This window comes from Homarus americanus, unplaced genomic scaffold (genome assembly GCF_018991925.1).
Source record: "Homarus americanus isolate GMGI-L3 unplaced genomic scaffold, GMGI_Hamer_2.0 scaffold18547, whole genome shotgun sequence".
In the NCBI taxonomy this organism is placed as follows: domain Eukaryota; kingdom Metazoa; phylum Arthropoda; class Malacostraca; order Decapoda; family Nephropidae; genus Homarus; species Homarus americanus.
Genome location: NW_024725521.1, coordinates 447,879 through 464,083, shown reverse-complemented (window position 1 = coordinate 464,083; position 16,205 = coordinate 447,879). Strand labels below are relative to the sequence as shown.

At 38.1% G+C, this 16,205-nt stretch overlaps 1 protein-coding gene across 13 annotated transcripts in view; it reads left to right on the top strand.

Moving 5' to 3' along the window:
* The window catches only part of LOC121865198 (UDP-N-acetylhexosamine pyrophosphorylase-like), a 97,188-nt gene that overhangs the window by 60,527 nt on the left and 20,456 nt on the right, over positions 1-16,205 (top strand). For 11 of the 13 annotated variants that reach the window (XM_042364516.1, XM_042364518.1, XM_042364528.1 and 8 more), the window contains 8 exons: positions 6,536-6,660; positions 8,202-8,362; positions 8,788-8,975; positions 9,142-9,366; positions 9,637-9,811; positions 10,138-10,297; positions 12,635-12,637; positions 15,205-15,345. In XM_042364516.1, the coding sequence (XP_042220450.1) occupies positions 6,542-6,660; positions 8,202-8,362; positions 8,788-8,975; positions 9,142-9,366; positions 9,637-9,811; positions 10,138-10,297; positions 12,635-12,637; positions 15,205-15,345 (1,172 nt within the window). In that variant the 5' untranslated portion in view covers positions 6,536-6,541. The remainder of the gene's footprint in view (positions 1-6,535; positions 6,661-8,201; positions 8,363-8,787; positions 8,976-9,141; positions 9,367-9,636; positions 9,812-10,137; positions 10,298-12,634; positions 12,638-15,204; positions 15,346-16,205) is intronic. The other 2 variants (XM_042364526.1, XM_042364522.1) reach the window with 1 other exon arrangement.

Below are 16,205 nucleotides of genomic sequence, written 5' to 3'. Positions count from 1 at the left end.
GAGTCTGTGTTATTGTATTTTCTGACAGGAAGATGCCGCCGTTAAGGGTCTTTTATGGGTCCTCCTGAAATGCGAAAACGAGCTAAGCAATTTGGTCTGATGGAAGATTCTTATTAAACCTTAGGCATTAAGAGCTAAGGATAATTTTTTCTCATATTTGTATTTTTAATTTTTTTATATATCTGCCTTAGAGCATAAAAAGCAATATTCGGTGTTTTACATTTGTATTGAATATTGTTGTAATGATTTCTGTTTATGTAGATATAAAACTTTGGTGTAAGTCATTTGTGTGTGTGTGTCTTAAGCTTTTGAGGACGATTGTTGAAACGTTCATCTTCAAGGAGTTAAACCATCATCATCCTCAAAGGGTTGAATCATCGTCATTGACTAATTAAACCATCGTCCTAAAGGTGTTGAACCACCGTATCTCAAAGTCACATCTTACTCCTTAAATAATTAAACCCTTATGTTAAACCTTGAAGTTGTTAGTTCATCATTAAGTTAAACTATCGTATTCAAAAAGGTGTAATTAAGAGCACTCTTGTTAGGGTTCACCGAGGACCTGTGCTTGACTGTCTGTCGTGTTGATGTGTCAAGTAACTATACAGTGAAGGTGATGTGAGTAGCTGCCCCTCAACATCAACAACGCCATAATTATCGCTATCATTACCAACCACTACCACCACCATCACTACCACCACTACCACTCGGGTAGATATCGTATGCCTTGAGAGAAAACCAAAGCTTATCAACAGGTGACCATATGGTGTGTGTGGATGTGTGTGTGTCACCTGTACAGACTTTTACAGTTAAAATTAATGTTGTGTTATTTGTTATAATTAACGTTGGAGAGATCGCCTTCAACAAGAAACGACAAAAAAAAAATATATATATATATATATATATATATATATATATATATATATATATATATATATATATATATAAGGAAATGAAAATCAGTGTTGGGTCAGGCAGGTGATGTGGTCAGTAGCAGGCTGAGCTGGGAGGCGGGAGTATGGTTATTGCGGGCAGTTACGAGGTATTATTAACGTGCTGTAAGAGGGATGGAAGTCCCCTCCTCTCTCTCTACTCGAGAGAAGGAAACTGGTTGTGTTGAAACTGTGCCAGTGTCGTCACCCACCTCACCACCCCCGCAGGAGAGGTTCTTTGTGTTCACCGCTTGAAGACACTTGGATAATATGTTCTCGATTATATTCCACTTTGTGAGGTGAAGGATGTCTGTGTGTGTGCTCGCCGGGTCTTTTCTTTATATTCTGGTCTTTAGTTTAGTTGTTGTTCTGTGTGTGTCTGTCTGTACTATGTGTTGTTATGTTCCATTCTATAATTTTCAGGGCGAAGACACTATCCATCATCCTGCGGTGTGTGTAACATATCATACAGTTAGTAACACTATAAATATGAATCCTTATCAGCGTTACAACAGGTGTGTCTCCCAGGTGAAGTGTTTGGGGTGAGGAGTTAGGGTTAGGTTAGGTTTGGTTAGGTTCACTAGACCGGTGGGTGTTGACCTGTGAGGAGGAGGAGGTGGATGTCCTGTTCCTCAAACTGGTCTTGTGGTAAAAAAAAAACTTTTAGCCAATAATATTTTTTCCTGTGAAGATTAGGCACTACAACTTATTTCACCTGATGATTAAGCACGCTAACCTAACCTAACCCAAGTTCACATTAGTAACGTTTGGGTATTGAATCATCAGGTAAAATAAAACCCAAAATAATTACAATAGGTTAAAGGAAACATGAAGAGATACAAGAAAATGATGTTTATTTGGTGGTGGTAGCGTGGACGTGAAGGAGAGAAAAAGATAAACAATAATTAGTAAAAAAAAAGATAATCATAAAGATGTGTTAAAAAGGGGGTGACAATAAATATAGTTTGAGAATACTGACGATATAAATACACCTGGTCACTTCTGTAGTATTATTGTGTGAATCAGTAACACGTGGACACTCACAGCAGACAGCTACCTCCATGCCTACCTGCCTGCTGGATTCTTTTTGTCCACACCTGTACAACATCGGGGAAAATTTAAAAACAAAACAACAACATCGTCAAAATAGTGAGGATGGAGGGCCGTGGTCGCCAACCCTCACACACGAGGGTAACTTTTTCAGTTTGCTATGACTCTATTATCTGAAGTATTATAAACTAATATGTACTGTATGTCACAAAACGATGTATAATTTGAGCTCTGATGACATTATTTTGTTCTATTTATTGGTCTGACGAAAGAACTCAGAATATAGTATAAAAGATATGTGTTATGTAGTGTATAAAATGTTTCGAAAACTTCTAAAATTATGACTATCGTGTTGACATAACTTAAGGTATTCAGTATTTGTGTTTATTATAGTGTTAGAACAATGACAACAATATATTGTATACTGCAAACCGTAAATTATATGTATAGCTTATTATCATAGGCGATATATATATATATATATATATATATATATATATATATATATATATATATATATATATATATATATATATATATATATATATATATATACACACTGTGTGTGTGTGTCTCAGTAAGGTGTAATGGCAGTGAGAGGGAGGGCGTGTGTGTGTGTGTGACAGGTGTGGTGACGGTGAGAGGGAAGGTAAAGGCACCAGGTGTCACGGTTTCTCTCCCATCTTCCCTCCCTCCCTCCCTCCCACCATCATCACCACTACCTCCACCTTCTGATTTTACTTTCTCTAATGTTATTACTACTACTACTAACGTCTCAACCTCGTCACCCACAACCTCCTCCTCCTCCATCTTCTTCACCTTCTGGCTGCCCCCCGATACACACTTCGACCATGGTGTCTTCAGCACTGTGGCCCTTAGTAGCGTTGGTAGTGATGACCTTTGACAGCAGTGTCATTGTTCCGTGAGTCAGGGGCCACAAGAGGGTAAACTGTGATATAACCCGTGTGTGTGTGTGTGTGTGTGTGATGGGGTGGATGCGGAGGCTGGCCACCCTGCCTCACAGGTCATGACCACGTCGTGGCCTCACGCACTAGCTGGCGCCACCAAAACCAGACACTTGCTACTATTCACTCACCCTTCATCTAGTTCACCAGCCAGCGCCGCTCACTACTTAACCCACCGTTTAAATCACACAGTCTCCTATCCCCTTCGCTTTGTTTATTATTTTTCAGTTCCTAGACAGTACAGTACTTCATTATGGCACTTGAAGGTTTGCATGCAATATATAGACAACACTATTCAACCTATGGTACCTTGGACCTGTGTGTGTCGACATCCTCTGAAATACACCAGGAGTTGGATGCCAGCCAAGGGGTTGTGAGGTACACAGCAAAGTCAGTGACTTTGTTTTTTACTCCTCAACACACACACACGTACGTGAACAGTTAATTGAAGAAGAAAAATTCACAATTGAATGTCGTGAGAGTCCAAGAAGCACACGCAGGGAATCCTAAACCGGTGGAGTGAGTGATGGGCGGTGATCAGGTGAATCTCGGTGATGTTCTACCACTCAGACTCACCTTCCTTGTATACCTCTCTCTCTCTCTCCCTCCACCTCGCTCGACACCTGTCATCCTTTCTATTTTTTCTTCGTCTTTCGTTCCTCTGGTGATTTATTTCAGATTTTCTCTTTTTAAGTCTTGATGAAAAAACCTGCATTGAATTGATAGAGGGGAACCATATAGCACAAGTCAGGCACAGCGTAGTATAGTAAGTCAAATAAGTAGTTCGTGTGTAGTGGAGCCTGGGGGTAACTGACCCCGCAGGTGGAACACGTCCCCAGGTTAGTCAGACCAGAGACCACCTCACACACCCCCCCCCCCTCACCTGTCACAATAACAACACTCCACCTGGAATAATTTATCTGCTCTTTAAAAATATTCGAACATACGAGTATTTAACTCTTCCTTTGTACAGTAAGACAAACATCACTCCTTCACCAACCAACGTAAGTGTGTCGGTTACTAATTTTAAGAGGGAGATAATTTTGAAAAGCATTTCGATATCGAACGTTAAGTAATTAGAACCAAGAGAGCCGATTAGAATTTAGTGCGTGGAGCCCTCTGGTGGTGGAAGCAGGAGTTGCAGTGTAAACACGGACGACGACCAGGTCGACGTCTGACAGGCCGCTCCCCCCACATACCTTTGTCTTATCTACCTCGTCCACTCGCCTTTCACCTCTTTCCTCAACAAGTTACATATTTTACAACAGTTTAACCACCATACGTCGTCCTTTTATGATCCATATCTCGGTCCTTGTGAACCTTATTGTTGAGGCAAATCCTGACTTTTTAGATTCACTTTCACCGTGGGCGTTCCCCCTAGGGTGGTAGTGTAGAGAGCACGTCAAGGGCGCCACCTGCCTCGCCTGTCCCGCCGCCTTCATCACCTCCCCTCTCCCCTGCCTCCACGTGTCACTCGTTCTCCTCCCCTTCTCTCTCAACATTCACCTCTGCTTCATTCCTTACTCACTCCTCTCATTCTCATACACCGCTCTTCTCTCACTCTGCACTCCCTTCTCTCTGACTCCTCCTCACCCGGCTGTCCCCTCCCTCAGCCTCCCTTACTCTGCTCTCCCCTCCCTCCACCTTCTCATTGCCTTGCTGCCCTCGCCTCTGCCTCCCCCACTTTGCTCTCCCTTTCCCCCTCCTCTCAACCTGCTTTCCCCTCCCTACCCCCCCCCCCCCCCCAACCCGGCTCCCTCCCGCAGTGAGTGACCTTAGGTATGAGTAAGGTGACCCAGCACAGTGAAGACTAGGATATTACCTGAAGATTCGCTACCCCAACCTAACCATAAGATCCATTAAGTTAGGCTGGCGTCTATTAAGACTGGGGCCCATTGACCAGTCTTCGCTGCCTTAAACAGTATAGTAGTCATGTGTGTCAGTACTTCCTCTGTCCCGTTTATGTTTTATAAAGTTTCTCGTGTGTGTGTGTGTGTGTGTATGTGTAAGTGCGCGCGTACGCGTCTGTGTCTGTAGGAACAGGTACAGGTAGTAAAAGCGGCTGTGATGGATGCGATACCTGTAGGTTTATGGCGCCAACACCAATTAACGCTATAACACACGATAAACGTGTCCACTCGCCTTGGTTGTTTACACCGTGTCGCTGACGTCACAGGTGTTTATACTACCCCATGTTACCGGAAGAGACTTAAGTTTGACCCACGTTCGTTCATCTGTCAACAGTATTAAGTGTGTTGACTACTGCATAGATTTCATTTATATTTGGCACAAGTATTAATAATTGTAGTATTAGATTATTTTCAAGTAATTCTGGGCTTAGAATTTGTTTCCGTAACAGCGATAGGGAGGGGACGTGTATTATGAGAGGTTAGACACAAACACGGGTGTGGAGGAGTGTGTGACTTAGCCAGGAGGGTTGGTGTAGATGTATGTGTATGAATAAAGTGTAGGTTAGCAGTATGTGAGATAATAAGTATATGATAATGATGATGTAAGGAGAAGGTGTGAGGCGGGGGTGGCACACAAGACTGACCCACATGTAACGGTAGTCTCACTTTCATCTGAAGATGGCAAGGTCACACCACGCCGCCCTCACCCTCTACTAGCTAGGCCAAACACGCTGCTATAACCTACACTTGTTATAGACACACAGGTATAACTAATACTTGTTCCTCTGCCATTTGAACTCAATAATCGAAGAAAAAAAACGTAAAACAAAAGTCTCGAATTATTGATGAACAGTCCATGGTTGGCCTCATAATTATACGACTTACAAAATGAGTTGTACAGTACATCAGTAGAGCGCGACTCGCCCTAGACATGCAAATTTTCTGGGTCGTCAGTTTCAACCTCTCTCTCCCCCCCTGTATAGTCAAGGTCGGCGTGCCATTACTGTAGTCTCACTCGTAATATATATTTTTTCTGTGAAGTATAATTGTGTCTGGTTTATTTATCAGGATTTATGACAGGCTGGTTTATACGGTCTTATTATTATTAGTGTTTTGTTGTTATTTTCTTTAGTGAACAGAAGCCTTATTTAATATTTTTAATGCAGAGAAAATGATGATTATTGTTATATTTTTATCTTAGATATTATTTATCAGGTGTGGGAGGTGTGTTGTGTGGTGACAGGTGTGTGTGTGTATATACCTCATAACACCCTCACTAACAGGTGTCTTGTCATCTGTCTCCACGTAAACACCTGTGTACTATAATTAGAGGTACCACGCGTGTCTTTGCTAATCAACAGGAAGTTAATGGCGTAGAACATAATTGGATTTTTTGTGGGTTGGGGTGGGGGGGGGAGAGGGCGAATAGTTCAGTGATGAAGTGGCAGGTTATTATTATTATTATTATTATTATTATTATTATTATTATTAGTATTAGTATTATTATTATTATTGTTATTATTATTATTTTCATGGAGGCACTAAGTTAATTTTTGTGAACTGTTTTAAGGGTTAATGGGAGGTGTAAAGCCAATGTATTTCCCATATAATAAGATGAAAGTTTTAAGGTGGTGTGAAATTCTTGAGCATTAATTGAGAATTGTGTTTGGTCCTCCAGATCATCATGATGGACTTGGCTCAACTCCGCCAGCGCCTCACCGCCCACGGCCAGGAACACCTTCTGCAGTTCTGGGAGGTGCTCACTGAGGGCCAGAAGAGGACGCTATACAACGACCTCAATGGGTACGTCCTGTCCCTCCCCCCCCTCTCTCTCTCTCTCTCATATATTCTCCACAATATTGGTTGTTTTCACTGACCCTCACTTACCCTCACTGATCCTCACTTACCCTCACTGATCCTCACTTCCCCTCACTGATCCTCACTTACCCTCACTGATCCTCACTTACCCTCACTGATCCTCACTTCCCCTCACTGATCCTCACTTACCCTTACTGATCCTCACTGATCCTGACTTACCCTCACTGATCCTCACTTACCCTCACTGATCCTCACTGATCCTCACTTCCCCTCACTGATCCTCACTTACCCTTACTGATCCTCACTGATCCTGACTTACCCTCACTGATCCTCACTTACTCTTACTGATCCTCACTGATCCTGACTTACCCTCACTGATCCTCACCTACCCTCACTGATCCTCACCTACCCTCGCTGATCCTCACCTACCCTCGCTGATCCTCACCTACCCTCACTGAGCCTCACCTACCCTCACTGATCCTCACCTACTCTCACTGTTTCCTGTTTTCCTCATGTGCCAGCTTCTACATCTACACACTCAGTTGTCAGTAGAATACAGTTTTATCTATAATGCATGTCATGTTTTTTTGGAGTTATTAAATATTAAATTTCTTTTACGTTTCAAAACCCAAGTTACTTACTGTCATGGCGATGCACAATAAGTGGTAGCATCACATTTTACAATGCTGTAGTACATTCCCCCTGGTGCAAAACAAAAGCACATCTACAGTGCAGTACATGTAGGGTATATAGTAGTTTTTTTGTTCATCATCATGACTGACTTAGGTACAGAACATTCTTTTTCCTGTAAGATGTTTATTCAGAAAGCATAAAAATATATAGTACAGTATTACAGCTACTGGATATCTTAGTATTTTATCAATGTCTGCTGACGAATGTTTTCTCCAGACACTTGAAGCCTTGTTTATGTACAAGTATATAATACAGTATGAATACTATACTGTACAGTGCAGTACTGCTTTTTAACTGGTCAGTAGAATAGGTGTGTATCTCATGAGCTTTCCACTCATTTTCCTCTCTCATGTTTGTTGTGAATCACTGCCCAGGAACACCTGATATTTAATTTTAAGGCATATTGTATAACTGTTCTGTACTGTATTTCAAATTATATTACAGTAATTCACTGCATTTCTTTACTCCAGAATTAAACTTTATATAAAACGTGCTGCAAACTTTCTTATTATAACAATTATTTAGTATTGGGTGATGAGTTTACTGGCCCTTGTACCCAATAAGTGGCAGAAGACATAACAGATTAGCCAGACAGTATGAACTGACATGTGCTTAATATGTGTGTACTGTATTTATAAGTTCATATGAATTCTGCACGTGTTAGTACATCTTAATGAGTTTTAGAAGACTTTTTTCATATTAAAATTGCTTAGTGATAACTGGGTGTGTTTTTCTCATAAATTATACTAATTTTCATCTTTTTTTAATTGTCATTATAATGCGAGTTATTTTGGATAATGTCTGTTGTGTTATACTGTAACTTTTTCTCACAGCCTGGACTTCAAAGAAGTGTGTGGATACTACAAGAGAACTGTAGCATCACTGAATGAGGAGCAGACAAAACTTGATGAGAGAATGCAGCCCATCCCTGCTGAGATGCATGGATCTGTCACTCGCACCCCACTGGAGAAGATCAATGATTATGAGGAGGCAGGTTAGTGAACAAGTCTATTCTTTATATTTTTAGTATTTACAATACTGTATTGTGTATTTGTTTAGTTTGAAGTTTCAGAAATTGGTTCCAGATGTTAAATAAAAATAATCTTCTTAGTGTAAAAGGAATATTGTACATTTGTTATTAACAGATAAACTAAAAGCTAAAATCATTTACTTTGTTTCCCGCAATTTATGGGATGGCAGCTTGCTAATGAGAGGAGTTGGCTTAACCTGAGACTTTGATGTGGTGAATGGTTGGCTCTGCACGAACCCAACAGCACCTCATCTCTCACATAACTAAACCCATGTTTTTTGGACTAGGATCCAAAGAGAACCTTATAGTTAAATACATAATGTGAGCAAATAACGGGTCATGATAAGTGTAAATCCAGAATTGACAAAATTAAATTTGTGTATTTGCAGGTCTGCATGAGGTAAGTGAAGGTCATGTGGGAGTGCTGCTGCTGGCTGGTGGACAGGGAACTAGACTTGGTGTTGATTATCCTAAGGGCATGTATAATGTCAAATTACCATCTGGGAAGACTTTGTACCAGCTTCAGGCTGAGAGATTATTGCGGCTACAGCGTCTGGCAAAGGATAAATATGGCAAGGTACAGTACTATACCTGTACCTCCACATATAGAGGCATGGTTTTATGAATTCTTTGGTGTGTCTCTGAATAATGCATTATTATTTTATCTGTTGGAAATATTGATACAATTCTGTAGTATCTCTAATTCTTGAATGAAAGTTAACTTATGTTGTATTTTGTTTCAGTGTGGAAACATTCCGTGGTACATCATGACTTCCGAGCATACAAAGGAGCCCACCATGGATTTCTTTGCTCGTAATCATTACTTTGGATTGGAGAAAGAAAACCTGGTGGTATTTGAGCAGGGAATGTTACCTTGCTTTACCTTTGACGGCAAGATCATCTTGGAATCACAAAATAAGGTGGCCCGTGCTCCTGATGGCAACGGTGGGCTCTACAGGGCACTCAGGGTTAGTGATTTATAAAATCACCATTTTGGTTTAAAACTTTTTCTTAAGTTTTAGGATATTTATTTGATTTTATTAGAAAGGATATTAGAAAATGAAATACTGTAGTACTGTACTGTATTGTTGTGCTAAATTTTGTAGAGCCTTGTCCCTTTGGCATCATATTCTTCATCAGATAGCCTTATGTATCTTAGCTCTTGAATTCGAGAATGATTTAGAACTTGTTAAATTAAGAAACCTGAGAATAATCACTTTTCCTGTTTTCACATGCAGGAGAAGAATGTTCTGGAAGATATGGAGCGCCGTGGAATCAAATACGTGCATGTATATTGTGTAGACAATATTCTAGTCAAGATGGCAGATCCAATCTTCATTGGTTACTGTCTCTCTAAAGGAGCAGACAGTGGAGCCAAAGTTGTAGAGAAAGCTTTCCCAACAGAGGCTGTTGGTAAGTCACAGTTTGCTTGTGTCTTGTAGGGATGTTCATAATACAGTAACTCAAACTTGGTGCTGTATGTAGACATGCTGCACCAAGGTCTCAGATGTGGTTATGTGAAAGGAATGTTGATGATTTTTCAGGCTACAGTCACTGAAAGCAGTTTTATACTCTGTACAGTAGTACTTGAAAGATCTTTGTTGTACTGTACAGTGAGTAAATCTGCGTGTTTACTGCCATAGTGTAATGTAAAAAGTGATGCTCTGACTGTGTTTACTGTCATGTTTATAGTCCACTTGAAGGACACATCCCAAAAAGAGTCTTCATCTTCACTTCAGGTGTGGTGTGCAAGGTAGATGGGATCTATCAAGTGGTGGAGTACAGTGAGATCACCCTCAAGACTGCTCAAAAACGAAACCCTGATGGGAGACTCACATTCTCTGCTGGTAACATATGCAACCACTACTTCACCACAGAGTTTCTCAAAAAAGTTGTATAGTAAGTATCTTTAACATTTTCCTTCATGCTTTGTCTCATTGTTAGTTGTTTCATAATCACCATGCAGGTACTTTACTTTGTATGTATGAGAAATGTTTGAATAGGACTTGAGGAGGAACGTTATGGATTGATGGATGAACATTTTTAATGCGTAATGTGAAAATTTCTTAATACAGGAGGATGAATATTTTAGTGTCACATTGATATGATTGGTTTTCTATATGATTAAGTGACGGACCTTCATTCATTAAAAACATAATTATTGTTTGAGAAAGTTAATGACCAAGTGAAACTTGACAGGATTATAATAGACAAGGATGAGGTGATTGGAACAGGATTTTGAAGAGGACTAACAGTGAAGTGTAAATGCAAACCAATTACATTTCAGCAAATTTTTTGGATATACTGTACTGTATTTGTAATCAAGTTTAATTTGAATGAGGCATTTATACATAATACTACAGTAAACGTGATATATTGGGTCATTATATTCTTTGTTATTTAGTGGGAAATGAGTGGATCTCTTGACAAAATGTATTTCCTTAGCCCCTACTGTGAAGCAGCTTGGGTGCTGTGGTGTGCCCTTGTCCTTCTCTTCATCCATCCCACCTGTCCCCACCATCCTTTTTGATATTCTGTACTTTAATATTTTCCCATACCTAAACCTATCAAGTAATTGTTAGAACAGAAATACTTAAGTGTAATGATGATTGCCATGATAAGGTTCCACTCAATTTTTGTCTTGATTTCTACGTTTTAGTTAGTCAGGAAACTTTAGTAATACAGGTATATTATATAAGTATTTGAGGTGAAATTCTGAAGTAAACTCGGGCATGTAAAGTGATACATATAAGTGTCGAGCTCTGTAAATAGATTTATTTTAAATCCAGGTGTTAATCTTTATTTTGAGTTAGTTTAGAATGAACTAAACAATTTTGGACAATAACTGGTTTGGGAATATGTACTGTTTTTCAATACAGTAGGGTCAGGATATATCGCGAGATAGGGTCCAACGATGTTCGCTATACAGTATACTAAATCACGATACGTATATAATTACATGTAATCAATGGGGAAAATAGAGTTAGGTTCTGGAGGCCAAAAAAGGTGACTAAACTTGACTTAATGAGTTCATTTTCTTACTAACTAAGGCACCAATGAACACTAGACTCGGGAACAACAGGCTATTTCATTATCAATATTAAAGAACACCAGACTCGGCAGCTGACGCACCATCTTGGGAACACCAGATTCGGCAGCAGACGCCACACTGCCACCCTCACTTGACAATCCCACACCTACATAAATGAACACCAAAAATATTACTGACAATATAAAATCTTTTCCATTAAGCTTTCCATTATGTTCACTTCACTTTTCACATCACTAGCAACCCATTTACACTCACTTTAGAAATTTGAATCTGCACCAGACTCGGCAGTTGATGCGCCATCCTGAGAACAACAGAAGGCACACTGCCACCCTCACTGAACAATCGTAAATGAACAAACCAAAAATTTTAGTTACAGTATTAAATCATTTCCATTAAGCTTTTCATTATCCTCACTTCACTTTTCACGTCACTAGCAACCCATTTCCACTCACCTTAGAAGTCGTAATCTGCAGCAGAGTCGCATGCTTTCTTGTCACTCACTCAGAAAGACTGAGCGGGCGAGCGTGAATGTGTGAGTGAGCAGCGACGGTGGGGCCTCTGGTGAGCAAATAACGCATTTGTTTGCCATGGCGGTACATTTGAAATATTTCCTGCCCGATTTCCCTCTCGAAATAAAAAAATATTATCGCTATATACAGTATATAGGAAAATTCTGATAATTTTGGTAGCCGCGATATAAAAAAATCGTTATATAAAGTTACAATATATCCCGACCCTACTGACTTCTTATTAAATATTTGCTTATACAAGGGATCTTAGATTCTCTTTTTCTTCTGTTTATTACTAGAGACTTGTATGGGTATAGTGCATTGTATTCTACATTTATTATGGTGTAATATTATGGAGTGGTTAGCTCATCATCACACAAGTCTTTTGGCCTGTGTTTTAACACAGGGCAATTTTTCATGACAGCCTTGGTCAGACAGCTGGGTGAAAAATTTTGGCAGATGTGACTTAACATCAAACTGACAGGGTGAAAGAAACCTGCATTGGCTCTTTCTATATGAGAAAATGTCACATGTTACATGAGAATCATATTACACTTGCCATGCTATAATTAAGTGTTTATACTTCCTAGAATATAAATACTGTAGTATAGGATTAACATTAAGGTGGAGGTACTGATTACTAATACTTTTCTCTTACAATTTTTGCATGTCCAGTGGGTAAGTACTGAAGCGTGGTACCAGTGTTAGAGTTGTGTGAGAGTGGTAGAGAGTGGTGTGTTGGGCTCAGACTTGTATGTAGTCAAGAATTTGAGGAGCATGTTTGTGTGTATAGAGTGTTCCTACTTGTTTTTTAAGCTCTTTTTCTGTCGCTTTCTACACTTACTAACGTATATCATCATTCTCTTACATTTCCTGCCTGTCTTGAGGTTTCCATTTCTTTTGATATGTCCAACACAAAATTGGGAGAGGAATGAAGACAGTAAGACATGTTTGATAGATAGATACAATTTGACACACAGTAAGATTTGTATACCGGGTATCTTTTTTCATTTAATCTAAAATTATTAAACCTGAGAGTAGTATTATACCATAGCCTTTTTTTTTTTTGCCCAAAACAGTTAATCTTTGACAGAATATTTTAGTTATTCCCTTAAAATTTTTAATATTCAAAGCCTGTGTTAGTTAAAGAATATTGTGATATTTTGATCAAGTGGCAATGAATCGCTTATGAGCGTGCTTCTATTTACACTGATATTTAGTTGAAACAGTACAATTTATTATTTCTAACCAATATTAAAATACTAATACAGTATAATTGCATGGTAATGGTTCTACAGATATCCATTGTAATGCTGATTTAGTTTTAAGTCTTGGGTGGACAGGTAGATATCAACCACAATACTGTACCTTCAAAGTACAGTATAGTATTCTGTACTTTATTTGGGAGTTGAACAGCTCAGTACAGTTTACATTACATACCGGTATGTTCCAGTCTATAAGTTAATGTTTTATTGTATGATATACAGCACAGTGCTATCCACTCAAGTAGGTTTCATCATGTAATTTTTAAACTTACTGCCAAAATAAAAGTATAAATTACAGTGTATTGAAAACAAAAGCTAGAACTAAGATAAGCTTGTGTAACATGTGGAGAGGATAGACTACAGAACTTATAGACATGTCACAGCTAGGGCATGAGTAGAGATCATCACTCCAGTGTACTTAGCCTAGGTACCAATGTCAGAAAGTCAAGTACAGTTATAGCATGATCTACGCTTGATGATGTCGTAAGTAATAGTGATAGTGTGGTTGCAGTGAGTGTAAAAGTAGTTACTGTATTGTGTGTGTTACTAAAGTGTTAAAGTTTCATTAATTTGTGTATTTACTCTAACAAACAGTCATTGATAAGTCTGCTTTCTTAGTAACCTTTGCTGTTAAATCCTTCTTCATTTTTGTTTGCCATTTTTTCTTTGGTAAGAGCTCCTAGTAATGTTAAGATATTTTATTACCCTTCAATGGAATGCTTGTAAACACTGTTTGATATACAGTAATATACAAATGCTTTATGTAGAAACATAATACAGTATTTCCATATTTTCAGCCCTCAGCTATCCTTTTTATCTCAACCTGATAGACTTAAATGTGATGATTATTGCTAGCCAAGTTATATAAGGTACAGGTACATCTGTGATATTAAATTGAAAACCAAGGCAGCATTTCATAGTTATGCCCAGGCAGGCACATTCCATGTGTCCAGCAAATCATCCCCATAATGGAAAATTATAGTCTGATGACTGTTATAAGAATAATTTTATTTGAAATATGTTAACAGTTACCAGAATGGAAGCTCTTGCAGTTAGTTCATTCTTCTTTGCTGTATTTTACTGAGCCATCTCTAAAGGTGATGAACTAATATTAGTGAAACTTTGGATATTGAGGGTGTTGGCCAAGGGACACACTGAGATTTTTTTTATTTAAATACATACCAGTACAGTATAAGAGATGAAGCAAATATCAACATATCAAAGAATTGCTAAATTTATTTACCACTTGTTGACTGTATTGTACAGGTAATACCTCATTCACGAGATGCATAGAAGTCTTGTAACACTATATATACTGTACTACTGTATAGTACTGTGACAGGGTATTGTATACGTATATACAGTATATCGTCATCCCCATTTTACGTTAGTAAAACGGTGATGATATACTGTACACAGTACAATACTGTATACACATAAAGGGTAGTGTATATGTTTGTGTGTGTTCATTGGTTGGTTTAAGTAGAAAAGCAATTTTTTATTATTGGTGTTCCTGCTGTTAAAATTGTGCTTCTCTTTACTGCAGGATTATTTTTTTAATTTGTAAGGATAATTTCCGACAGTGGTACTCAGAGTGAGATGTGGACATTTATTTGTTAAAAAACAATACTGTGCAGGTATTATATATCAAAGCACTTTATCTCCTTACAGTTTTGAGATATTCAGTTGTGTATATAAAATTGTGTAGCTAATATCTTCATAAAATCTTTAAGCTTTTCATCACTAAAGAACCAAACTGTATAATGTAAATACGAGTAATTGTAAAAATTGACGCGCTCCTGATATAAAATTTAATTTTTATATATTTCATGAAGCAGCATATCCATTAACATCTTGTGTTTTTTACACAACTATTTTATTTCTCCAAAAGTTCTATCTATAACTTTCTAGATGATAGGAATGCCTGTTAATGTTCAGCACCCCATGTGATTCCTGCAAGTAATAAGTGTATCCTTATAGTGACTACGAGGCAAGCATGCACCATCATGTGGCTAAGAAGAAGATCGCGATGGTAACTGCTGATGGTAAGAGTGTCAAGCCAGAGAAACCAAATGGCATCAAGATGGAAAAGTTTGTCTTCGACGTCTTTCAGTTTTCAAAGTGAGTGATGTGATACAGTAGTAGGTCATAGTGTTTACTGGTATTTAGTTCTTGGTTACTTTGAACCACTTTTCTAAATTTTGTCTCTTTTAGAAAACACTGAATCATTAAGCTTTGTTAATATTTTTTATAATTAATATTTCTGTAAATGTTTGAGCAAAAAACATGATTGTGTCAATAAGCTTACATTAGATAGAACTAAGAAAGTTATTGGAAATGGTACTAATACACTACTGTATTCTTAAACAGTATAAGATAAAAGTAAACATTTATTAGAAATGTTAAAATATTTCAAAGAATAAAGAAAAAAAATTGGTTCAGTATAAAGTTTGTACAGTAGTCTATTCTTGTTTGAAAATCATAACTTTCTATCTATAGTCTATTTTTGACATAACACCATATGCTTTGTTTTGCTCATAGAGTTTTCCTCTCATAAATTGGTCTTTGTAATTTTTAAGCCCAATGCATCTTCCATTTATATTATGTACAGTATATACATAAGACAATGTAGTTTGTATTTTCATAGCATCACTAAAGTTTTCAATACTGTACTGTACTGTACTGTACTTTAATACCAATGCAAAAATATGTACAGTGTCTGCCATCATAACTTAATGGGTACACAAACCTTAGCAAGAGTTGTGCATAACAGGTGAAAAAGTGACAGGAAAGAGATAAAATAACTACTGTATTAGAAATCCCCACACATTCATAGCCATAATCTCAACTTGTATGCTGTATGCAACATATAAAGTATACATATGGAAACTGTTAACAGAGGACAAGTTTTTTGGGGCTGGAAATTTCTTGATACTGTAACTAATGACTGTATTGTGTGACATAGCACAACTCAGATTCTT